General features: G+C 36.7%; 1 protein-coding gene across 17 annotated transcripts in view; it reads left to right on the top strand.

Annotated features, from left to right (window-relative positions):
- ZMYM2 (zinc finger MYM-type containing 2) overlaps window positions 1-27,176 on the top strand; it is a 91,941-nt gene that overhangs the window by 13,418 nt on the left and 51,347 nt on the right. For 7 of the 17 annotated variants that reach the window (XR_003555198.2, XM_027789005.2, XM_013300890.3 and 4 more), the window contains 5 exons: window positions 6,952-7,066; window positions 8,358-9,208; window positions 16,962-17,247; window positions 20,790-20,955; window positions 21,805-22,017. Coding sequence is in view for 13 of the 17 variants with exons in the window: in XM_027789005.2 (XP_027644806.1) it covers window positions 8,368-9,208; window positions 16,962-17,247; window positions 20,790-20,955; window positions 21,805-22,017 (1,506 nt within the window). In the remaining 4 variants the exon portion in view is untranslated. Of the gene's footprint in view, window positions 1-6,951; window positions 7,067-8,357; window positions 9,209-10,987; window positions 17,248-20,789; window positions 20,956-21,804; window positions 22,018-27,176 lie in introns of those variants that run through there. The other 10 variants (XM_027788980.2, XM_055801269.1, XM_027789012.2 and 7 more) reach the window with 9 other exon arrangements.

The raw sequence follows: 27,176 nt of genomic DNA, 5'->3' as shown, positions 1-27,176 counted from the left end.
CTATGTTCTGATGAAACAGCAATATAAATACATTGATGGATTAGTGTTAAATGTTATTCAGACTCTTGGTTAATATTTATAATTAACGTGTGTAGTACTTCAAGAAAGACCTTTGTTTTACTTTGATGTTGTGAATACTTGTGCTTGAGTTTAGCTTGAAGTATGCAAATTACGGTGAACTCCCTAGCATGATTTGTGTGTGAAGCTGGTAGAGTGATGAAATCCTTGATTCATGGAGGCCTTAGATGTAGTATGTTTCATTTGTTTTAAAGTCTTTCACATTCCAGATACCCTACTGATTGTGACCAGTGGATATATACATTTTAATATTCAGTCTGTCACTGCTTGCTGCATTGTCAGTTGGCGTGTGTGTTTTGGGGTGTTTTACACAGTACTTGCTGTCAGGGTAGTGCAGTTCAGTTGTGGCTTTCAGCTTGTCACTACAATCCTGTCTGCTAAAACGATCTCCACACTGAAGTTCAGAGCTGTGGCACGAACTTCGCTACATTCAGGTTCTGTACAGCACAGCTGTTAGTGTTGTCCCACAGAAATTTTTGTTTTGGGGAACTGATCTGGCTGGAAAAGACTCTAGCAGGCAAGTCTCTTGTCAACTGGATCAACTTTTGTCTTGTTTTATGTGTGGCTGCAGAAATAGCTGTGCCACGTGATAGCATAACAAAATAAGTCTGTGGGCCTGATAACTAAGTGGACCTTCAGAAGTGTGAAATCTTCCGTTGAAGTTGAAGATGTACGAGTTGAGAGTAAATCAGAGCCACCACATATCTGAGTCTTATCTGAGCATAAAACACTGACTGATGACTAGATAATCCCTCAGGAAGGATATAAAGAGGGACCCCCCCCCCCCCAAAAAAAAAAACCCAAACAAACAAAAAAACCCAACTCAAACAACAAACCCACAAAAAACCCCAAAAACCAAAACCCAAACAAAACAAACCAGAACAAAACAACAAGCAACAACAAAACCCCAAACCCTCAAAAAAAAAAAACAACCAAAAACAAAAAACCCACAACAAAAAATGCTGAATGTGTGCCGGATGACCCAGAAGGGCCCTGCAACTCCTTTTTTCCCCCCCCCCCCCCTAACGTAGAGTTCTAATCACATAGGTAGATGTTTGTCCATATGCAGTATATATTATTTTCTACCCAAATTGAGACTGGACTGCAGTAGCAGCATTCAGATTTAGCTTCAAGCTGTTTTAAATAGCAGCCCTTTAAAAATGTTGGATTACTTCTGCTTTTCTAGCACTTTTAAGAACTTAAGGGTTGGTCTAGTTGGGCTATTAGACTGCCTCAGTTGTAGTGTTAAATTGCTATAAAAAGGTGATTTTAATTGGTTTACTTACGCTTTTGGGATGAACTGTGGGATATGTTCAGTCAGGCACTGGGGTTCAGTTGGTGGTTTATACCCCGAGAAAGCCATGGTGTATAGGTTGCATCTGATTGCGTAGGGAATGAACATTCCTGAGTTGTAGCAAGACATTACAGCATATTATTAAGCTAGAAAGCTTTTTGATAGCTGCATACAGTCTTTGCAATAAACTGACTTTTTGATCATCAGACTTGCAAAAAGTCTGGTGATAAAAAGTTACTTTCTCTAATAAAGAAGGATAAGAATTCTTTGGAGTAGCTGAATTAAGGAATTAAATGATGTTATGGTCAAAGAAATACCAGGGTCATGAACTGATCATTAGAACCATATAGCCTCACAGAACATGGAGGTTTGTTCACATTAGTCTTTTGCTTGATTATTTTGCCTAAATGTTGACACCCATCCTTCAACTGAAGTCAGCCTGACAGCTATAGGCCAAAATTCAAATGTTGGGTGTGTAAAGCCTCCTGAGGCTAGTGACTTTTCTTCTACATATAAAAATATTATTATTCCTCTACTAGGTTAGATTAATTGCTGTACTAAGTTAGTAGGTAGTCCAGTATCCTGTCTGCGACAGTGATGTCTAGGAACAGAAATCTGGCAGTTACAGCATGATTTTTCTGCGTATGTATTCTGGTTTTTGGCAGCTGGCTGGTGTTCATGGAGTTGCTTTTGGACCGCAGTGTTTAGCAGTCATCAGTGCATTTATTTTCATGTTTCCCCTAATGCTTTTTGAGCTGGGTGCATTTCTGGCCTCTGTAGCTGCCTACAGCAGCGACTGTCACAATTGAGAAAAGAAAATGTTTTCCTGTGCAATATATTATCAAAGCTACTTAATTACTTCACTGGGTGCCTTTTTGTTTTATTGTGTGGTAAGACACTAGGCATAGCTTTGTATCTTTTTTTTTTCCCCCTTGCAGATTTATCATCTTTCTCTTCCAATAAGAAGACTTTGCCTTTAGAATAAATTGTTCATGTAACTCATCTGTTTTTCTCTTTCTCTGAAAAGGGGGTGACCTGAACATCTCATGATAAAAAATTTACCAGCATCTTGCTTTAGTGACAAATGTGTTCTGTTTTGTTCTTGATTCTTTTTTTATATTGTTTTTCCTCTTTGGTTGTTGGTGATGGAGTAGGTTTGATTTGAAAGAGTGTAGAGTTACAACTTGGATCTTAAACTTCCACTTTGGAGGAATTTCTATGTATGTAGTTAATCTTCTCTCCTTGTTCATTACCTTGCATTTATCACTAATGATTTTTGCCTACCATACCATCTGAGCATTCAGCACCGTGGTAGCCTTCTGTAGTTCTTTACAACCAGTTTCTGTTTCCAAATGCTGTGAATAATTTTGTATGATTAGGAAACTGTCACTTAGGTAATCACTGTCTCTTATGGTTGATTTATGTATGTTGACCTATATAATTTTAATTTGGAACCCCTCTGGTAACTTCTCTTTATTGTGATAACGGCAAACAACACGTGATATTTTTCTCTTTATATAATTAAAAATTCCCCAGAGAACCCTTTCTCAAATCTTTTTAATATAGATAATTTCCACTGCAGTCTTTAGTGAGGAACATGTTTTAATGCCTTTTGGAAGTCTTAAGTGCTGTATACTGGTTTAATGAAGGCTGATCAACAAGTACGTGAATCCTTCAAAAGATTTCTCCAGTAGTCCTCTGAGGCATTACCTTTCCTTTGCAAAATTCATGTTAATTCTTTCCCCATACACTACTCTTGCGTATTTACTCAGTTGTACTTTCTATCAGGCTGTTTAGTGATAGAGATAGGACTGCAGTCTGTAATTATTTGGGTAATTGTTATCATTTTCTGCTTAAGTAATTGGTTACAGATACTGAAATATAAAATTTCTGACTGACTTTAGAAATCTCAAGTGAATGCCATGTTGCCTTAGTGATTTGCTCTAAAATCCTCTTCTGTTGGCACTTTGATAAGACATTTTTCCTCTGACTTGACCCCTAGAAAGAAAGCTTAGATGTGGTCTTCCCTGATCTTTTCCTTACTTGAACATCAATGCAACGAGTTTATTCCATGTTTTCTGCTGTGGTTCAGGCTTCTTGGGTACTCTTTAAGAAAATTTTACAATTGTAAAATTGGCAAGAAATGACATTTTAGACAAACCTTTGCTGTGATATAGCTCAGCAGCCTGTCTTGAAGAGGCATACCTAGCAAAAGGTAAATAACAGGGCAAACGTACTGGGGGAAGTTTCGTGTATAATTCCAACATCTTCTAGCTCAGAGACTTCCTGATCTTGTCTTTATGGGGTTTGGGGGTCTTTTTAGATTGGTTGTAGACTTCATCTGGTCAGTTTTTAAATGGCCTTCATGCTCTCAAAAAGTCCTAGCTGCTCCATTTTGTTTCCGTTAACTGCGTTCCTCACACTTAACGTTTTTCTCATTTTTTAAGTCAAATGTTGAAGTAATCAATTATTATTTTTGTTTTCTTTTTAATTCCTCTGTTGAGTGCTGTCTGGATAATTACATCTTGAATTATGTTGTATGGTTCAGAGTTAGATCAGGAGGAGTTGGCTTTCCTACTTGCTGGTTGCCGTTGACTGAGTTGTCATTCAGTGGTGGTGTGTTTTTGTGGGCATTTTCTCTTCTCCTCCCGAATATGATATTTCTTCTAGCTTGCATATGGGCTTTAAATGCAGCACAGTACCTGTTGAGGTAAATAATTTAGTTAGGATACTGTGCTTTCCTAGCAGAAAGTGGTATTCATGCACTAGGGCAAATAAATTCCTCTCTTCTTGTTCCTGTGTTTGTACCTTAGTTAATACTGTTTACTGAATTTTGTTCATGTTTTGAAGATGGCTCATTTCTGTATTATCTCAAAAGCAGTTTTTCAGTTTTTCCTTTTTTTATTCATAGGCTTCTAACCTTTATGTGGAAGCACTTGCACATGCTGGTCCTGCTTTGAATATCTGTTTCAAGTGCCTTGTGTTAGTGGAACTGTAGTTTTGGCTGGATTTTAGTGACTTCTTTTGATTTTTTTTGTGACTTTTCTCCAAGTGCACATAACCACTGTGCTCTTCTGTCACCTTTATCCCAGGTGTCATTAATGGCACTTACTGTAAAGGCTTTTAAATTCCAGTTCCTGCTTTACTTAAAGTGGAGCTGATTATTAATTTTTTGGGGGGTAAACACACCCCCCATGTAAATCTTCGCAATACATGATTAATTTAAAATTCTATTTTATCATTCAGCAGTGGAGTTAAGACTTGGTCTATGGAGCGTTACCTAGCTGGCTGTCTTAAAAAGCTGTAGTATTTGCCATCCTTCTAGAGAAAGGATGCATTTTGCCTTTTATTTTTTCTAGCAATTAAGCCTGAAATGTAGCTGTGGGATTGTAATTTATTTCAGCATTGAAGACTTTTATACATGAGTGATGTAGCCTAATTTAAAAGGAGGACACACAAAACCTGATTCAGGAAGGGCAGTTGTATATTGGTAGTGCATCTGTTTCCATCCAGCTGTAATTTTGGTGCCTGTGAGCTATTACGAAGCCTTGAGCTCATTCTGCAGCAGTGTTGAAACATGTATTTTCTGCAGACTTAAGTCTCACCAGCTTGTGTTCTGTTGTTTTTTCCCCAAGTCTCAACAATACATCCAGTAATCAGTCTAATCAATCTTACAGGCTTCTAGCAATGGTATTTCTATTGTTAAACATCATTCACTGCTAACAGGTGTGAGGTTTTTCACGGTTTCCAATTCTAAACCTGTACTTTTCACTCTGTATGTAGATCATTCTTTTTTTGGTGGTTTTTCATTTAGAAATACTGACCGTGATATTGCTTATGTAGTTTTTGTGTTTCTTCTGGGTACTAGTGTTTTTAGAAAACAAGCTACCTAATTTTGTAAATTTTTTGGAAAAAAAAATATTTGAGGTAGTTTTGTTGCTGAATCTTGCAGTGGTAGGAGTTGATAGTTGTGAGGAAATACACAGTTTTTATTTATGACTGTGCACTAACAGTTTAGCACAAACTTCTCTTATTTTTATGTCATACCTAACAAATACAAGTCATTAAAATCTTTAAGAGCCTTTGTGGAAAAAGTAAATACATTTAGGCAAAAAGATACATGTTTTGGGTCTTACCTGCTACATATTATGTGGATGTACTGTCATACAGCCTGAGTCTGTCTTTCTGGTAAAGATCTGTAGAAACAGGAATAGCAAAGGTTTGAATCAGGCCTGAGGTACAGTCTTGGCATAGTCTCATTTCTTTTTTTGCTCCCATCTGTTCAGGTATATTTAAAACTTTTTATAAAGCTTTATGTGTTTGTGATGCTTTTGTCCTTGTAGAGAAAGAAAATATATGGAATAAACCTGGGAAACTTTTTAAGAATCAATGAGTTGAATTAATTCTTTTCAGCAAAAGCTGAGATGTAGGAAAATCTAACTTTGAGTTATTCAGCCCTAGAGGGGAAAAAGATGATAGGTAAAAGAGAATATTGGATTCAATTAATCTTTAGTGTAACTGACTGATTTCCAAGGAGGTACAAGCCAACTGCATTGATAATACTTTTTTTTTTTTTGTAAGAAAACCTCTTTCATTCCAGTTGAATGTTACCTTTATTGCAGTTCAAATGCTATTACATAATGGCATTTGGCTGTAAGGCTAACATAGGAAGGAATTAAAAGGTGGTCGCCTCTCTTCTAGGATTAATCTGGCTCACAGCTTTGCTGTTTGGTTGTTGTCCCATGTGCCCCTCCCTTCCCCCCTTGCAGTTAACAGACAAGAGGATGTGAATAATGTAAATGCGTAGAAGAATTTTTAAGGGCTGTCCTCAAACAGTATATAATTACACAAGTTGATACTCTGTGTTTTAAAAAATGTCTGCCATGTGTGGGAAACTGAACAACTGTTCTGGTCTGGACTTTGAACATTTTCAGTCTCTTTATGAATGATCACATGTTAATATAAGCTATGAATGCCTAAATCTGTGCTAAGTATCACTGCAGTGTATAAATACAATTTGAAAATTATTAGCAATTTAAGGTTTATATTGCGTCAAAAGCCTGATTTTTAATGCATGCTCTGTAATTTTCATATTGCTCTATCTTAATTTTACCATAGTATGTTCTGCTACAAGCATCAAGGAGGTTGACATGCTAAAAAGCAAAGAAACATATCTGCTAAGGTTTTTTTTCTCAGTAGCTCAGTTTAGTTGAACCATTTATTTCCTTAATAGTCTATTGCAGATATACTTCTTAATTCTAATGCTTGATTACTTAATTGCAGGTATGTCTGTCTGTCTCTTACCAAACACTGTATTTTTTCCATCTATCTATAAATCATCAAACAAAGAATTCTGGAAATGTGATGTGACAGAGTGGAAAATCTCAAACAGTACTGTTGCTGCTTTACACGTGGCAGCAATAGACTGACATTCTCTTTCTAGTGTTGTAGGATGATAGTGCTGAAAGTCAGGTTTGAACTTAAACTGTAAATTTAGAAGGAAGTCAGTTTAGTTGGTAGAAGAGGTTTGAGATGAAGAAACTGTTCTGAATACCTAATGTTTGTTTTACCCGTTTCAGAGCACAGTGCTTTTGTGGAGGGCAGCAAGTCGATACAAGACGGGTTCCTCAAAGGAAAGAAAAGTTCTTGGAGCAGCTTATTAAGGTAAACAGATTGCAGTGGATTTCTGGATGGGTAAGTATTGATGAGCAGGATATTTCTACTTCCTTTATTTACCTTCCCTTATAAAGAATTTATAAAAAAGCACAGAAAGCTACTTCTAGCCGTTCAACAAAAGCTCAGTGATGTCACACATTGCTGTATACTCTAAGGCATACCCAAATTATCATGTAACTGTATTTTTCTTGGGTATATCAAGATCAATTTAACTTACCAGTTTTTAATACAGATGCTTTTTAGATAAGTCTTAAGTCCTTTACCACCAATTATACACCAGTTTGAAATTACAGGTACAGAAATAGTATATTCAGGTTGCCTTTTATAATTTTGTAAATTAATGGTAAAATTGACAATAAACAACAGATTCCCTGAACGGAACAGTTACTAAAAGCAAACAAAGTCCCCAGGCAAAGTAGCTGTTGTGATGGAGCCTGAGGAAGCACTGTTTGCTCTTAAAAAGAAAAGACAGAAAGTTGTTGAAAGCTGCAGTGGAACATGAGGTAGTAAGTCAGGATGTCAAATGAGCTGCCTCTGGTAGTGGCTATAAATGAGAGGTTGTTGTGTACCTTCTGATGCTCAATAATTATCTATTATTGTTATGTGTAGTAGTTCTGTATCTCTTGCTTACTTCTGTATTTGATTTATATTGGGGCCACCTAAGGAGCTTTGGTAGTGTAGGGTTGGGGGAAAATCAGTCAAATTTCAGAGTTGTTAATACGCAAAATGATGTTGCTTGGGAGAGTTTCTTTGGTTGTTGTTGGGTGTTGGTTAGTTGGTTTTCTTTGCTAGGTTGCTATGTGCATCAGTCTTTTATTGTATAAATTTATTTATATTGAAACTAACTTTTAATAGGAATGAAATTTAATAGGAATTCAAATTTTCTTTCTGCATGTCTAACACTTGATCTTGCTTTGCAGTCTAGCAAAAGCAGAGTTACAGGATCACTGTGTGTAGATGTGAGTGGGAAGGGGACTGAGAAATCAGGATCATGTAATACATACTATGAAAAATTCTATTTCCTATGTGTGTATTGCTAAACATAATGATGTGTAGCTATTGTGTGGGAAATGTTGATGATGGCAGTACTTTTTTGCCCAGTATAGGATTAGAAAGTAAATGAATGTTAAGACATCCAAAGAAGAGCACAGAGAAACTTGGGTTTTTCTTTACATGATCTCAGGAAGAAGAAAGAGTAAAATCTGGAACTATTAATTCTGTAGTTATTTTTAAGAACAGTTACTGAAAAGTTATATCTTACTCTGAAGTTGGGTGTGTTTTTTCTTGCTTTATATTTTTCTTTAAACAGCAGATCTGGAATGGACACGAGTCCTCTGGGAGGATTAGAACTGTCTGAACATACTCCTGGTCTACTAGGGAATACCACCATGGCAACAGGTCTTGCAAATGTAGGAAATACGTTTGGAGGCCCACCAGGTTCTTTAGTATCTAGACCTAATAAATTCCAAAACTCGCCTATAGAAGATGACGATGATGTAGTTTTTATTGAACCTATACAACCTCCGCAAAATTCTACATCACTGATAGCAGATCAAAGGAATGTTGTGTTTACATCATCAAAAAGTGAAGAACTGCAAGGGAATGATTGCAAAATGCTTCCTCCTCCAAAAGACTTAAATTCTCAGAAGGGGAGTATAAGTGAAACTATTATTATTGATGATGAAGAAGATGTTGAAACAAATCAAGGACAAGAGAAGAATGCTTCCAGTTTTAACGAACGAAGACTTCCAGAGTGTAAAAATAGAACCAACGATACGGAATTCTCAGCTTCCAGTTTTTCAAGAAGTAAGGTAAATTCAGGAATAGGTAATAGTGGTATAACCACAGAACCAGACTCTGAAATTCAGATTGCTAATGTTACTACATTAGAAACAGGTGCTGTGAGCTCTGGTCATTTAGAAAATGCTCAAGGGCGTGACATGAACTTAATGATTACACATGTAACGTCACTGCAGAATGCCAACTTGGGAGATGTGTCTAACGGACTGCAGTCAAGTAATTTTGGTGTTAATATGCAAACATACACCCCATCTTTGACTTCACAGACCAAGACTGGTGTAGGACCTTTCAATCCTGGTAGAATGAATGTGGCTGGAGATGTATTTCAAAATGGAGAATCTGTGACTCATCATAATCCTGGTAAGTTGCAATTCTGAACGTTTCCTTAAAAGCTGAAAATAAATAATAGAACCATTGATTAAAATATTTTTGGCAGTGGCACTGTTTGGTTTTTTAGCTTAATTCATATAGAAGATCGTGGCTCCCTTCGTCCCCATTACAACCTTATCTATGACTCTGGAATGAAATATACTCCATGATATAATGTATCAGGTAGTGTAAATTATCCTGGTTTAACAGTTAGCAATACCTTCAGATGTTTTGAGACACAAGTATTTGTATCTAAAGCAAAGATTTCTTGGTGACTTAAGTGTACTGGTTTAATTGATGCAAATAAATGTTAGTGTATATATGTAACTTTTGTACCTTTTTTGAACTTTTTAATGGAGTTCTATGACTAGTATAATGCATCAAAGTTATATAAAGTATTACTTTACTGATCTGTTGTCTTGCCATCTGTATATAATTTGTCATGCAAAAAACCTGAATTTGAAAGTCTGATCATAAGTTGTAAGTAGCTAGCTGTCATAATTCATTGCATACTGAGCAATTCTTGGTATTTACAATGCTTAACAAAATGAGGTCCAAGTTATTTGTAGACTTGCTTGTTCTTGCAGTAAGCTTTACACGCTTTATAATTGATAAGTAGTCACCTGTGATAATATGTATTTGTATTATGGAATATTAATTAGTTCGAATTGGCTGGGTTTGTTCGATATCTGCATATAGCAGCATATTGTTTCCTGACTTAGCAAGTAAACAGGCAAAAGTTTGCTAAAAGCCAAATGGAGCAGTGATGTGTGGTCTTCTGGAATTGTTATTCTACAGAATTTAAGCTTTCACATAAGCAATTTCAAACCTTCCAAGTTCTAACATGGTACTCTGCTGCCCTGGTAGGCTAGAAGTGGGGGGAAAAGCCAAATGACCACTTTTGCTACAGGTTTAACTTCAGACTAGATTATAATTTTACTTCAAAATTTAAAGTAAAGTAAATTTATAAAGTAAAATAGACCCTTGCTAATGCACAATTTCTTAACTTATACACTGATTAAAACACGTGGATTTTTTTAAAGCTGTTTTTCAACTAATATTTAAATAGCACAGTTCAATTCGGTCATATGTTAGGAAATGTATTCTTTGCACAATTACCAGTGCTTTTCATATTGTGTTATGGAAATGGCAGTGTGAAACTAAACTTGTAAGTTGGATGTTTAGGTTGTGGGTTTTTTGTGTTAATCTTGAAACTGATTTCAGAATTTGACTTCTGAAGTTGAAAGCTGGGAAGTTTTTATAGTCTGGATGTCTCACTGAATAACTGAGAAATTCAGTTTGTAATCTTTTAAAACCAGCATTCCTGTTACTGCTACTTGATCCCTTAGACATGGGGTATGATTATTGTGTTATCACAGATAGTCGAGTAGTTGTGGATGAGAACTTGAAATTATTACATTACCTTAAAATAGTGCTTTTGTTTTTGTTGGGGAAAGTACATCTTAAGAAAATTAGTGTGTGCTTTCCTTTAAACAACTGGACTTTTTATTTTTTGGTGCGAATAACAGAGACACACCAGACTCTTGCCAGTATGAAGTCTGATAGGCTGGGACCATAGCAGTATTGAAATAGATTGAGTTCAGAGAGACAGGAGTAGTGTCTGGGAGCCCTTGTAGGGACCTGATGAAAAAGACTCCCTCAGAAGGGAGGGAAAAATAAGTTTAGAAGTGGATATGAGAGAAGTATTTCAAGATGTACATATATAGGATTTTTTTTTTATGACTGTGGTCTTTGTATGTGAAAAATAAGGAGCAGTAGGTTCAAAAGGAAGCAGGAAAGGTTGTCACAGGTAAAAGGGAAGAAGAAAAATGCCAAACGAGGAACTGGAAAAATGACAAAGAACATAAGAAGAAACAAGAGGGAAGAGGGAAGACAGCTATAGTGGAAATGGCTTTTACACAAGAGAAAGCCTGAAACACGGTAGGTGCAGATCGTTTACAGGTTTTTGTACTTAAAAAGATGGACAACTTCTCAAGATAAGAATTTCAGTTTTCCTCTTTTTGCCTGGAAGTTGCCTCCTTTTTCTTCTAGAAAATCTTGTCAGTAGAAGTTAACTCTGCCTGTTTGAAACTTTGGCAATATGACAGGAAGCATTTGATCTTGGATATGTTTAGTACGTTCTACACAGTTCCAGTCTGACTGCTAAGGATAGATTAATCTTTCTGGATCAGTGGTGGTGTTCCATCTGTTCTGACTTTCAGATTTTTAAAATCTTGTCAATGGACGTGGAGACTCCTGCTTAGTTAATTTAAGCCTACTGATGATAAAATGCTTTGACTTGTATGATTGGAAGATCATGGATTGAAAAATACTGCTTATAATTCAGAAATAGAATGTAAGAAGTTGGATGGGAAACTTTTTTTTCGCACAGGTATCTCAGCTTTCTTTAGGGATTTACTAGTTAGCATTTGCAGAATGTCAAAACTTTGTGTAAGGAATTAATACATCAATTTACAGAGCAGTTTTGCAAGTCTCTGAACTAGTCCATTATCTGAAGACATTCTAGATTGCATCTTGAACATTCATGTTTGCTTCCTATATAGAATATTTGAGTTTTTAAGTATTGAAGATGCAAACACCTATTGTTTCCAATACTTCTTTTTTCCCCTCTGTTGTGAAATTGCTTGGAGGGGGGGAATTGTAGGTATAATATTATAATTACTCCAACCCCCTAGTGCCAAAGAATGTAGGACATAACGACATATGCATGTTGTTAGAAAACAGTAGATCAAAATTGTTGATAGTGAGGCTTTGGCAAATACATTACATGTATTCATATTAGAAATAGCATGGCCAGCACGGCTAGGGAAGTGATTGCCCCCCTGTACTGGGCACTGGTGAGGCCGCACCTCGAATCCTGGGTTCAGTGTTGGGCCCCTCGCTGCAGGAGGGACGTCGAGGGGCTGGAGCGTGTCCAGGCAATGGGGCTGGGGAAAGGGCTGGAGCACAAGTCCTGTGAGCAGCAGCTGAGGGAACTGGGGGTGTTTAGTCTGTAGAAAAGGAGGCTGAGGGGAGACCTTATCGCTCTCTACAGCTGCCTGAAAGGAGGTTGTGGCAAGGTGGATGTTGGTGTCGTCTCCCATGTGATAAGTGATAGGATGAGAGGAAATGGCCACCAACTGTGTCAGGAGAGCTTTCTGTTGGATGTTAGGAAATCATTCTTCACTGAAAGGGTGGTCAGGGATTGCAACAGGCTGCCCAGGGAAGTGCTTGAGTCACCATCCCTCAAGGTATTTAAAAGATGTCTAGATGTGGTGCTTAGGGACGTGGTTTAGTGGTGGATTTACTTGGTAGAGTTAGGTTAATGGTTGAACTCGATGATCATAAGGGTATTTTCCAACCTAAATGATTCTGTGATTCTGTATGACGTTTGGAAGACTTCTTCTGGATCAGTGTTAGTACATTCCCCTCTGCTAAGTGCTTCTACTGTATGGGAAGCAGTAGGTGTATTAGAGAAACTTCTCTCCAACATATTAATTCAGAACTGAATGTCCCCTGTAAGCACTGGAGGACGTTTGATAGATTGGGTTGGGTTGGAACAGATCTTTCACCTAGTCCAACCACCCCGGCATGGGCAGGGACATCTTTCATTGGATGAGGTTGCTCAAAGCCCCCCCTGTCCAGCCTGACCTTGAACAGTTCCAGTGATGGGGCATCCACAGCTTGCCTGGGCAAGCTGTTCCAGTGTCTTGCCACTTCCATCATAAAATATTTATTTCTCATGTCCAATCTAAATCTACCCTCTTCCAATTTAAAAACGTTGACCTTTCCCTGTCACTACAGGTCTTTGTAAAATGTCTGTCCCCATGTCTCTTACAAGCCCTCTTTATATATTGAAAGGCCACAATAAGGTGTCCCCAGAGCTTTCTCTTCTCCAGACTGAGCAACCCTGACTCTCTTTGCCTTTCTTCACAGGAGAGGTGTTCCAGCCTTCTGTCATTTTTTGTGGCCCTCCTCCGGACCTGCTCTAACAGGCACGTGTCTGTCTTATACTGTGGACCCCAGAGCTGGATGCAGCACTCCAGGTGGGGGTTTCACCAGAGCAGCGTAGAGGGGCAGAATCACATCCTCTGACCTGCTGGCACATTCTTTTGATGCAGCCCAGGATATGGTTGGCTTTCTGGACTGCAAGAACACATTGCTGGCTCATGTCCAATTTCTCATCTACTAGTAGCCCCAAGTTCTTCTACACAGGGCTGCTTTCAATCCCTTAATCCCCCAGTTTGTATTGATATTGAGGATTGCTCTGACCCAGGTGAAAGACCTTGCGCTTGGCCTTGTTGAGCTTCACATGGGCCCATTCCTCAAGCCTATCAAGGTCTCTGGATGGCATCCCTTCCTTCTAGTTTATCAACTGCACCACTCAGCTTGGTGGTATCTGTAAACTTGCTGAGGGTGCGCTTAATCCCACTGCCTGTGTCGTTGATGAAGATACTAAATAGTGTCTTCATCGCACATAGGAATAAAACAACTCCTTACTGGTTTCCACCTGGACATGGAACCATTAACTGTTAATTCTTTGAACGCAACCATCCATCCAATTCCTTATTCATCAAATCCATGTCTCTAGTTTAGCAGCAAGAATGTGGAGGACCATATCAAAGACCTTAGAGAAGTCTGTGTACATGAGTTTCAGGTGCTTTTGGACTGAAACGTAGGTTTTATTTCTCTGAGTGGAATCTGGTTTTTTTGCATCAAAACTGCTCCAAAACCAGAACCAATACCTAGTAAATTGAGGATGCAGTTCCACATTGCCCTGATATGAACCAGGTCATTAATGCAGATGTAGCTGACTATGTTTCAGCAGCTGCATACCTCTGTAAAACTTTAGTACTGTCTTTCTTCCCATCTCTGTCCCAAGTTGTGCTGATAGTTTTTTCAGCTTTTTTTAAAAGGCATAATTTTGAGACTTTTTTTTCAAGATGGCTCCACAAATGAATGTTTTGGTGCAAAAGAGAATAAGGAGTAATTTATAGCAGTTTAGAGCAGGAATGAGTGAGAAAGAATTGGAACACCCTGAACAGCCGTTATAGTAAGAAGAAATGGAATGTGAGACTGTACAGTCTCATAAACCTGGCCGTTAAGGAATTGAAGATGGGAACCTGAAGGATGAAGACATAAGGGCAGTGAGGTGTGGTAACTCATCAGGAATCAAACACCGCCTCAGTTCAAGGACAGGAAAAACAGATTTTACACATTTGTAGGGAATGCCAAGTGGGGGAGGTAACATGGTTAAAAATCAAGATGTGAAGAAAAGTCACAATATAAAAATTAATATCTATGAACATGTGGTGTAGAAGAAGTGAAAGCAAAAAAAAGGGGGCAAGAAACTGTTGTGGTATGTTTGTAGAAGGAGAAATGCAACAAAATGTTAATGGAGACCACCTGTAGCCTTAAGATACCAAGGAAATACTGAAATAGTGTTGATGAGGTACTGGGAAGTCATTATAAATTTCAAACCTGAGTTTGCTAGGCTCATTTGGGTTTTCATGAGTGGCAGTTGAGTGCTACTGGATATATAAGCATGTGTAACTTTACTGCATGTGCTGTATGTTCCTGGTAAGGGATGCAGTGTTCTCCCAGCTGAAACCTATGAGAAAAGAAGAGAATCTCAAAATACTTTGAGGTGTTAAGGTACTACTAGGATATGAATATATCTGAAGTAGTAGACATAGCAGTATAGGAAAGTTTGAAGAGGACTTTCAATTGGATTTTAACTTTAAGCTGTGGTGTAACATACCTTAGTTTGGCAGTATAGATACTCATACCTTCAAAAGTAATAATGATTTCAAGAGGAATGTGTTTTGTTCTGCTTCCCTTCCCTCTTCCTCTCATCCCTTTGTTCCAACTCTTATATTTACCCATAAGCATTACAATGGGTAAATTTCCAGTTTGTTTTACATGTCAGAGAAATAGGACAGCCTTGGCAGCTACAAAGTCACACTGGAAAATGATCTTGTACTTGCTAGAGGAATGTGTGTTGTTTGTTGCTATAACAAGGATTCTTGGAACTTTGTCTCTAAAATTAATTGTAAAACTATGCAGCAGAATAGGTCGCTAATAAAACTCTCATGGGGAAAGACAGGACTTCAGAAAATAGGATGAGGGAAGGGTGCTTTCTACTTAATGAGTGATTATGGACCAAGATAACGTCCCTTACGAACAAGGTATGGGCAGTTGCTGAAGTCTATAGGTTAAGGTTTTTGTTATCTGAAATTAGAATTTAAAATATTTTTTCTTATATTTGGCTGTTAATACTAGTTGTGATAACACTCCAGGAATACACTTGAGTATTAAGACATTCAAGACTTGAGTATTTTTAGTTACGGTAAATGCTGTGTTTACTCTTTACTTAGAAGTAGTAGCAAAAGTACTACCTAATACAGTAATATTTATGCAGGTCTTAACTATTCAGTAACAGTGAAGTACTGTTCTCAATGCTGGGAGTAAAAAGCTTGAAAGACAAGTCCCAAGTGCTGTGACAGTATTTGGGATAGCTGACACATATGACTGAAAATGCGTGTCAGTGTTTTTTATGATGGAAGGATGTTCCTGTTCAGGTTTTAATTCACGTTTAAGTAATGTATGATTTCTGGCATTCTTCAGAAGCTCAACTTTCTACATTCTGATGATAGTTATTTAAAATGAAAGCTTATGTTCCGAAGAAAAGCCTAGAAGTTGCATTTTATTGGTTTGTTGTGTGGGTTTTTTTTCCCCCCAGAACTGTATATTCTGCTCCAAACCAAGATACCAGGCATGTCTTTTAACAGAAGCATGTGATCTTTCTAGATGTATTTCTGGAGATGTATTTTTGGTGGAGGAAAAAGTTTTACTGAAGTTCATGTTATGCAAGTTACTTTGTAGTGTGTTATGCTACAAAAGATTGGGCAGAGGTGACTTGGTTCTCTAGTAGTCTTGTCCAAGAATACAGATGGAAGACTGGTGGAATCTGGAATAGAGCAATACGGGTTTGTGTACTGCCAGAACTTAATAAAATACTATTTTCTAGGTTCACTGATTTCTACTGAGGAAGACTTGGAACTCTCATGACACTGCCAGTTCGCACATTAAGTGGTATTCATTGTACTGAAAAGGTTATTGACAAAACCAGGAACACTTACAGGAATCAGTGACATAAATGCAGATCACAGCTGTGGAGTCACTGTGGTTTGTTCTGGCTGCAGGCTGGACTAGAAAACTAGTATGGAGAACGGCAATTCTAGGGTTTATCACTGAGGCCGGACACATGATGCTTGTTAAAACTTTAGAACAAAATAAGTAATGAAAATCTCAGATTTCATGTTCTTAGAAATTTGCGCAGTTTGTATCTCAAACCTTAGTTTAGAAATTCCATGTTCTCTGTTGGTATCACTTTTTTTTTTTTTTTTACCCCCCCGTTGGTAACCGTGGTTTTGTTTGTCTGAAGATAAGATGGCCAGTTTGCAAACCCAGTGCAGTTGAATGGAGGTCTGAAGAGCATGTCACTGGATGTAGGATGGGACCATTGATGGGAACAATTTGTTCATGTTCTGAAGCTTTGTAGCAATGGAGATTGGTACCATCAAACAGCATTTTACTTTAAACCTGCATTTCTGAAATCTTTCTTCTGTTAATTGTCAGTTAAAACAGAAAAAATATTTTATTATGATATATCTGTGTATATTACTATATATATGTACATGTCTGTTCACTTTTATGTTTGGTTGGTTTTTTTGTCTTGAAGATTCTTGGATATCCCAGTCAGCTTCCTTCCCTAGGAATCAGAAGCAACCAGGTGTGGATTCCTTGTCACCTGTAGCATCACTTCCTAAACAGATTTTCCAGCCTTCTGCTCAGCAGCAGCCTTCTAAACAGGTTAAAGTCACGTGTGCAAACTGCAAGAAACCTTTACAAAAGGGACAGACTGCATATCAGCGAAAAGGATCAGCTCACCTTTTTTGTTCTACTGCCTGCCTCTCATCATTCTCACACAAACCCACTCCAAAGAAACTTTGTGTTATGTGCAGAAAGTAAGGTTTTTTTAATTTTGTTTCGTATTAGCAGCTAAATCCAGTAATACTTGAAATTCTCATGCATGTATAAAAATTGCTCCATTAATGATACAGAATCTGACTACACAAGCGCTTTGTAGAGTGTCGCTTTAATGTAGTTTGGAAACGCTGAATTCACTGTGTCTGCTGTAACAAACTGAAAAGTCTCTCAGCTTTTGAATTTGGAGTATGGCAGATTGTTTCTATGAGAGCCAATACACTAAAAATTACTGTGGTTTTTTTTTTTTAAGACAAGGTGTCCAAGTTGTAGTCATCTTGTGACAACATAAATTCTTTATATCTGAAGTCTTTTATGAAAAAAAAAAAGTGGACCTTGTGTTGTATAGAAAGCATTCATTTTGATAAATGAAGATACAAAATCTTCAGATTTTTAGAAGGAGGAACTGATACTTGCAAGACGCTGAAAGAAACACTGTTGGCAGTGCGGGGGAGAGGGGAAGCCATAGACTTTCCCCATGGTTGGGGCAATTATGGGAATTTTTGAAGCTGAAGATAACCCTAAATGAGCAGTACAGAGAGTGACAAGCATACCTGGAAGTGGCCTATGCTAAATTATTGGTTTGACTTGTAATTTTTCATTATTTCCCAAACTTAAAATTGCCAAAGGGAAGTCTTCTGTAATTATACTATTCTAGCGTTAGGTGTACAAAATAGCTGTACTATCTTTTTCTTTCAGTGTACTGATTACTGAGATACCACTTTTTCGTATTTTTCAGTAAAGTCTCAATCCACTACACCCTGTAGTAACACTGGTTTAATGATGAAATGTGGCTGAACTAAAGAAGGCTTGCAGTAAAGACAGCCTTCATTAATGTATATTTTGGAGAGAGCGATCTTTGTTCGATCGCAGATTTAAACTTGGTGAAAAAATTTTACTTTGGTATGCAGTGCGGTGGATTAATGGCTGGTTTGTATTGAGATGTAAACTATTGTTATGAGTGTGTCTTTTTTTTTCTTTTTTCTTGAGACTTGGTAAAAATAAACTATAAAAAGTATTGATATATTGATATCCTGCGTATACCTTGGTACACTGGAAACCTAGCAGATTTAACTTACTTTAGCTTTTTCTGAATACATGTAGAAGCTCAATTTCTCAACCTTCACCTCTACAGAGCTAGTTAAAAACACTCTGCACTCTTTGTTGGCCTGTACATGTTTATACACTGGTGGGTGTTTTTTGTTTTTTGTTTGTTTTTTTTTTCCCCCAGAAGTAATCTGGTGATTACCATATTCAACTAGCTGTATTATATATAACGATGAAGATTAGTCTAATCTTTTTGACTGAAACCTTGAAAACTTAAGGCTGAATCTGTGCTCTTCTTGCAACCTGGGAGGTACTTATTTGTGTGTTGTAAGAGGCTACGTAAAAAAACCTGCCCTAAATGAAAAGGCTTTATTTTTGAATGATGAGGAAAATACTTTATTTGTAGCTTTTGGAGGTAGTTAAAATATGTTTAGTGTATTTGATTTCTAGGGAGCCTCTGTGAAGTCACCTTTGATGATTTTTGAGGCGATGTTGGTCTTCACTCGTCCACTAGAATGCAGTTGCTTACTCTATCACAGTTAATTGGAAAGCAGTGTATGCATGAAACTGTTCCTCTGTAGTGAAGCCCAATCTCACCCAGCCTTTATCACTTTATTGCCAAAACTTTGCTACCTGATGGTGGCAAACCAGGTGCTCTCTGCTCTGTACTTACATCTGTGTGCTTTCCTATTAAAGCAGACATAATATTGTCAGATTGTGGTTCACTGAAAGGATAAGGGTACTCTAGGAAAATCCAGGAGATCTTGAATGTAGGTTGGATAGATGATAATAGTTGACAGGTCATAGGTCAGAAATTCGGAGGTAGTGCTCAGTTTTATCTTTAAATACGTACATACTTTAAGTGGAAAAGTGAAGCCTATAGTAACTTATTACATAACCCTATCTGAAAAGTCAGAATTCTTATGTATTTTATCATAAACCACTCTTGTAGCACTCTTCTGAACCTTTGTAACTATGTAAGCAATGCAGAATTATAAGAAGGAAAGTGTAGGGAGTATCTGGCATTCTCCTTAGTGTTTATTTTTATTGACTTGTGTTACTTTTTTTGACTTTGCACTTGTCTCCCTTGATAAAGTTAATATGTACTTTGGTACATATTTATAAGTGTTTATAAGTCCTAGTGGAATCCAGCAGAAATTGTAAGCTCCTCAGGGCAGAAGCTCTGGCTTTGTTTTGCAGAGCAGAAGTGATAACACTCCCCAGTGCAAATCCATACTAGCTTGCCAAAGGGTAAGCCAAAATCTGCTGGCTTTCCTTTGATGAGAGAAGGCGGGCTTGTAAGTGTTAATATCCAGCAGTGGTACAAGTTTATTTTCAAGCGAGTATGTCTAGGAAAGCATACAGCGTTTTTTCCAATGTTTCCCACTCGTCCTAGTTTTGGGGCTCCTAGGTATGAATGTTGGGGCATGTCTTTTCCAACCAGTGATCCATGTGATGTCAATAGAGATCCAGATGTGCCCAGTCAATTTTTTTATTTATTCTGCCCAATAGCATTTTCTGTATGCCAAGAATAGGTTTGGTTTTTTTGCTTAGAAGGTGAAGGGGGAGGCTTTTGTTTCTTTTCCTTACAGCTTCAAATTTATGGTATAACGTTAGAAGTTTGGTAGACATTACAAAGGTGCACTGACAAGCATGGTGTTTAGTGACTTTGCTAAGTTTGCAGTGTGTGCAGCATACAATTGAAGATAAAGGAAATCTAGAATTAACTTGAGTGAAAAGCAGCGTAAGTCAGTTTGTTTAGAAGAAGGTTTATTCTGTTTTAAATGAATTTTATTGATGGTTTATTGGTTTAATGCATTAAACTGGTGCAGTTTCATAGGCAACTGCATGAACTGTTCAAGTGCTTTGGAACTTTAAAGTAATGATGGAATTTACTTTTAAAAATTTTAAATGCTAAAACTTACAGACAAGTTTGTGGTAAGTTTTAAGTTTTTTTGTTGTATTTATAAGTACAAGAAGACAACCTTCTCTGATCCTGTCCTGCCATTAATACTGGAAATGGTGGGGTTACAAACATATAAAGACCATTTCTTGCCTTTTACTACAAATCTGATTTTTTCATGTGAAACTTAAATATAACTTTTATGAGAGTTGTGAAAGGGCTAGTTCAAATTTGCTGTTATTTTTTTGTGTAAGATTTGAGTTTGCTACAGCTGGTACCTAATGGTACATGAGTGTCACTTAGTTCTAGAATACTGTAATGCGGAAAAAAAAAAAACAATTCAAAGAAAAAAGTTTTTACACAGGAAAGACATTGTACGTGCAGTACTTACAGTACTTGTCAAACACCAAGTTTCCTATTTCTACATGTGACTAACAACTGTACACCCACAAAACCAGTTTGAAATGTAAGCGTTAAATGGAAGTATGGATCTTGTAAGATGTAAAGTGTTCTTGTTTAAAAACATAAACATATTTATACACAAGCACACTAGAGGGTTTTTTTTTCTTTCAGAGATATAACAACAATGAAAGGTACCATTGTTGCTCAAGTTGATTCAAGTGAGTCTTTCCAGGAGTTTTGCAGTACATCATGTTTATCCTTCTATGAAGACAAACAGAATCCCTCGAAAGGAGTTCTGAATAAATCAAGATGCACTATCTGTGGTAAACTAACTGAGGTCTGGTTAACTTTTTTTGTCTTGTCTTTCTCAATAATGACTAATAATAACTTACATTCTGAAATAAGCAAGCTGAAAATACGGATATTTAAAATATGATTCAGTGTTCTCGTATACAGTGAGCTATTATAATATGCTGCCTTAATATTTATAAAGAGTAACTGAAGGAAGGAAGAATTCAGAGAGGTTAATATTTAATTTTTGTTTCAAAAACTTAAAGTGCCTTTTGCTGCTACCTTGTTGCTACTGTCAACAATTTTATTAGATGTAGATTCTTGTAGTTACAACTGGGATCTCCTACATAGAATTGCTGTTGAAAAAAGCCAAGATCTATTGTATATTTTTTTTACTGTATGTTTTGAAAGATTATGCAAATGTTTTTAGAGATACATAGAATATACATAACTTTAAATTTTCATGGATGTATTAATTCACTCTTGATGCCATTACTGGGCCCACTGTAGTTCAGGCTACTACTTTACACGGTATATGTGTCTGGCCATGTGTGTTGATATGCCATGGTGTTAGCCTGCAAATTGGGTATCTTATAAAAATCACATAAATCGACCTTCTGCTCTAATATACAATTATTACATCCTTCCTTGTGATATTTGCTTCTAGGCTACAAGGGCAAATAGGTCCAAGATTTCTGTTCTAGAACTTTAGAGACAACAGAAACCAATTTTTCTTCCTGTATTTCATGGTCATTTCAAGCATCTCTTTTTTTAAATCGTGAGCTAGTATAATCTGGTTTTAGTTATTGTACTTCAATGTGAGACTTGTCTGGTAGTTTCAGGCAACTTTGTGCTTGTGTGGTGATAGAATACTTTTATTATTTTTATCTTTTAGATTCGTCATGAAGTTAGCTTTAAAAATATGACTCATAAGCTGTGCAGTGACCATTGCTTCAATAGATACAGGATGGCAAATGGTTTAATAATGAATTGCTGTGAGCATTGTGGGGAGTATTTGCCCAGCAAAGGAGCTGGAAACAATATTCTTACGATTGATGGTCAGCAGAAAAGATTCTGCTGTCAGAACTGCGTTGGTGAATACAAGCAGGTAATTACTTCTTTACCTATGACTTAAATAAACATTATACTCCTTAAATCTATCCTGTTATTCATAACACAGTTTTACTTCTTACTAGAAGTCTTAGATCACAAAGACTTGTAAAAATTAAATTATTGACAGTGAGGGCAAACTAGCTGGAATGGACCTTGTAGTGCTGGACCTTTTAGTACTGGCTTTTTTTGATGTTGCTGTAAGAGTAATATTTGTTACTAATGAAAATACCATAAATTAAACTTTCTGTTAATTCTTTCTAATGGGTGTATCATAAGTATATTAATAGTAAGTCTGACACACAGACTTGCTGATCCTTAAGGGATGTTTTTTCTTAGCTATAAAGTTCACTTGTATGCAATCAAAACACTCAAGAATGTGCAGAGCATACAGGTTGGACATTACTGTGAGCGTGCTCTGACTGATTACACGTTGGCTGTGTACCTGTACTGTGTCTAATTTCCTTCACTGTACAGCATAGGATTTTAGAATTATTGCTACTTTCATCCTTTCATGTGTTAAATTTTGTGCTTTCATTTTTTTACCTTTTTTGTATATTTATTCTTAAGGTTGTTAAGATAGTAATAATTGTTGTGGTTAAAAATAATTCCAAATCAATAAATCTGATGCTGATGTCTTTAACATATTACAAAGGAGCTTAGCTCTGAACATTCCTAGTGCTGGCTGGAAGGTTTAAATGTTAATCACAGTATTTATGGTATAATAGGATAGCTCTGAAATACTAAATATTTTATATTTTGAGGGAGGATATGACATTTAGGGAATCCCGCCCCCCCCCCGCCCCCCCCAATACATTCTGCTCTGAGTTTGTAGGGGATAGTGTTTTGAAATGTCAAAGTACTGTTTTACTAGCAAGAAATTTCTTTTATCTGATCTTGAAGCTCACACTTGAATATGAGTGGCCCTAGTGCTGCACATGGCTTTGGGTTCTTTCTTCATCTCTTTCCATTTTTAAGAAACCAATGATCCAAGAGAAAAGGGAGTGCAGTGCTGAATGTTTTTAAGTTCTTTAATGTTGCATCATATATGTTTGTATTTTCTCTTTGGACATTCAGTTTTGATGCTTTTGGGGATGGCTGTTCTTGTCAATATGCAATGTGCAAACAGCAAATCTGGAAAAGTGCTTATGTAAACAGCGTAACTGAAAACATAACACAAGCGTTATTCTTTTGTCACAGCTGTACGAAAAAGGGACAGGATAGGTTTCCAAGATACTAAAAACATAGGCATGCCCAGAAGCCATGGAAAGACTTGAAGAAACGTTGAATACTGTCTCGAAGAAACAAAAAGGCATGAGATTAACTTTGAACTTGAAACATTCCCACACAACCAGTATAACATGCACTGCCCATGGAATTATGACATGAACATGGAATTTTGAGAGGTCAAATGATAAATCTGTACTTAACTCTCATTACAGACTGTACTCTGTTTGTTCAGATATTGTTGTATTTTGTGTTTAGATATGTATTTGAGAATGAGAAGGATATTGGTAGCAGGTTGTATGTTCTGGTTTGATCTGGGGAGGAGGAACAGTTTGCAGTACCAGGCATCTTCACAAGCAGTGTTGGGTATTGTGCATTATTGCGAGGATCCTTAAGACAGCCTTTAAAATTGAGACACATTGGTTTTGGTGCATTCAGTTCTGACAGAAGACTTTATTCAAGCAAGTTCTTAATTCTTTTGTGGAAATATTTGGTACTGGGCAACTGTAATAGTCTGTGAGAAGCTTAATTGGAGTGCTCATGGGCATCTAGTTTGGAGTGGTAGTTAAGTGTAATTCTTAATTGGTAGGTTTCAAATGTTCCTGGAGTGTGGGGGTTTTGGGGTATTTTTGCTACTAAGAGAAACTCAAACTATGAAACAAGGAATTGGTTTTTTTTTTAGTGTGTATTGTAGGTGTTGAAGTTGCTTAGGATGCAATTATTTGAGAATGTTTAGTTGTCTGTCTAGCAGGATTTATTTAGGTTTGAACTTTCATTTGCATTAAGGTTTTTTTTTGAACTGAATGTTTTCAAGGATTTCTGTTTTTAAAAAAGGAATTTAGACTTTGGAAAATGACAACTTACTGGGCCACAGTTGGTAAATTGTAGGTTGCTTTGTTCAGTCGTAACCATGTTCCCTTGGAAATTTTTTAATTAGATCTTGCTTTTGAAGGAGAACTGGTGAAGGAGAGGACATGGAAGAGTTGCTATTACATACTGAAATAAACTTAATGGAATGAATAATATAGGAAAAGATGATGTATCATTTGATTACAGCATTGTGTTGTACAAGTCATTACTGTGTATCACATAACAGTTTTAGCAAATGTTTTCTTACGAACAGTTGTAAAATACATAGGTCTTCTTGGTATGAGCTTTGTATTAAGCAGTTTATATTGTAAATGTCATACACCTATCAATATGCTATACATTTGTAGTAGTAATAAATGGAAACTGATTATTACTTGTACCTATCTATATACTTAATCCCTATTTTTTTAATAAATATTACACTGATTTGAACAGTTAATTTTCAGTAACTTATCATGGACATCTTTTCTTCCTGGAATTAAAAAATTAAAATTGTGGGTAACAAAAATTACTGTGCTCTTGGAATGGGCACTGAATACAAAAAAAAATCCATCGGCTACAAAGAGTCTCTTTCCTCTGCTTTAGACCATTGGTGGGAGTAAGATCTAGTGTGAGTCCTGGGATGAGGAGCAGGTGTGTTTTTTTTCTGAAATGTCAGTCACCTTTCCAGGTGGTGGATGCACTTAACTTTCCATGTACCAGTTTCAGAACCTGCTTTAAAACTGAGACGCAAATAATCTTGAATACCACATCCTGTGTTCTGCTTTTCTGAGACGTGATGGCTGTTCTTTGTTACCTAAAACTGAAGTGATTACAGAGCTTATATTTCTTTCATATTAAAAAAAAACCTGTGAAAAATAATAAAATGTGTAAGAACTAAAAAAAAAAACAACAAACTTACTGATGCTCACTGTGATTATATGCGAAAGCATGTTAATTTTCTGATGGCACAATAGCCATTCATGAAGATGTAAGTGCAAGTCAAGCTTTTTTAAAAAAAGAGAAAACAATGATAAAATTCTTCCTCCAAAAATGAAAACACTGTGATAATTTAGATACAATGTCAAAACCCTGATTGAAAGGTTGCTTTTTTTTTAAACCTGAAGAAGACAATGGCTACTACTACGACTAGATCATAAATTCTTTACTTGTTGCACTGAGTTTCATTCAAACTCTTCATACATAGAGGGGCAAGAGGGACTTAATGACATTAAACAAAACAAAAAACAGTGTTAGAAGAGAATGAGAATCATATCTGACAAGGAGGTGGCTAAATTGTATTTGTGCAAATGCCAAAATACTTGCTTGAGAAGGCATTTCATATAAAGTGAGGATGTAACAATTAAAAAAAATTCTGTAGTGATTTATTTAAAAAATAGTATCTATTGATTGTAGCAACAAATTGAAACAGACCCAAATATGCCTGCCATGAAGACATAGTAACAAAAAGCACATATATGTGTTGTTTCAGTGCTTCTGGTACTATTGTGTCTCTTCTAGCTCTACAAAATTAAGTCTACTTCCTTTTCAAGGCAGTTGCAATGTTTGTGTCCTGGTTTGCCGAATTTGGGTACAGGCTTGACAACCTTGTTCTTGGGAACTAGTGTATTCTGTGACTTGCCTTGTGCAACCAACCATACCTTTTAATTTTCAGCTTTTCTACTAAGACAAAGCTGAGTCTGTCTGCTTTTAAAAATACAGTCTTTAACTTCTTTGCTTTACTGGCCTGATCAGTCCACAGGGAAGGCTTGATTTTGTGTTCTTGATTCTGTGCTCTTGATTCTGCTATAAAAGTATTTAATGCTTTACTAGCTTAAAGTGTTCCTTTACTTGTTTTGCTTTGTTTCTGTAACAAATTCTTCTTGTTAGCGTATGACCTGGGGTTTGTTTGCTTTAGGCGCTTCTTTAAAGCGGTTGTCTTCATGCGCTGTCAAAAAAAAGCGGGGAAGGAGCTCTACTGTTCCTTTGTAGGCTGCTTAATAGGTCTGGAATGAAGTGAGTACGGGGTGAATGCAAGCCAGATGAGTATTTTCTGAGTTGGGAAGGATGCTTGCAGTGTTTTTTCATACAGTGAAAATTTTCTTTCAGTACTGAATGAAAGTGCATTTGATTGACTTCCTTGATAAGTGCTTCAGGACTAACCGGGCTGTGCCATCCCTGTAAGCTGTTCACTTGCAACCAATAGAGAAAAAACCCAACCATGGCAGTTGTGCTTCCTTATTTTGAATTCTGCTTATTAACAAACAGCTGCTTTTGTGAAGTTTTCTTAAAACTCCTTTCATCTGCTTTATCTGTGCAGAAGTTTAGGAGCTTTCACCATATAGAATGAAATCTGTATCAGTTCTGCAGCATACGATCCATTGCTTATTTAGAATTTAAATAAAAACTTTTTTTGTGAGACTAAGCACAGTTTCACAAAATGCTCTGTTATCTACTGGTTTAAATCTCACTGTATGCTGTGATAGAATGTGTTGTCATGTTAGTACTTCGGTGGAATCATGTAGGATTTTCAACTTTGTCTTGCCCCCATGCAGTGTTAGTTCTTTTTCTGTGCTGCTTTGCCATTGAGACAGATCCATCCTTTTTATTTTGATAGTACCATTAACTACAAAATCTGCTGCTTTGTGCTGTTGTTACTGCTTTGTAAACTAATTTCCAAATTCTGGTTTCAAGAGTAAATATTGTGACAAAACCAGTAACTGTGAGTTGAACAGGCTCTTTACATTCAAATACTAGAAATACTGACTTTTCAAAACATTTATTTTTAAAAAAATATCTGGTCATTTCAAAGTTCTGTGGTTTCAGCCAGTTCAAACTGTGGTTTAATAGTGGAATCTCTTCCTCATACGGTAAACCACTTCTGTTTCACTTCAGGTAATACTTAGTTTAGTATTAAGTACACTCTGATAATGCTGACGTCTGATACTATGTACACTTCCACAAATGGAGATAACTAGATGCTTTTACCCAAGCTATTGTTGTTAAATGACAGGAATCTTTATCAACCAAGAAATAATAAATTACCCTTTCTCGCTGCTTAGTGGTGTGGGTTGTTTTTTT

Source organism: Falco peregrinus, chromosome 4 (assembly GCF_023634155.1).
Source record: "Falco peregrinus isolate bFalPer1 chromosome 4, bFalPer1.pri, whole genome shotgun sequence".
Classification (NCBI taxonomy): Eukaryota; Metazoa; Chordata; class Aves; order Falconiformes; family Falconidae; genus Falco; species Falco peregrinus.
This window is presented reverse-complemented; position numbering and strand designations above follow the sequence as displayed.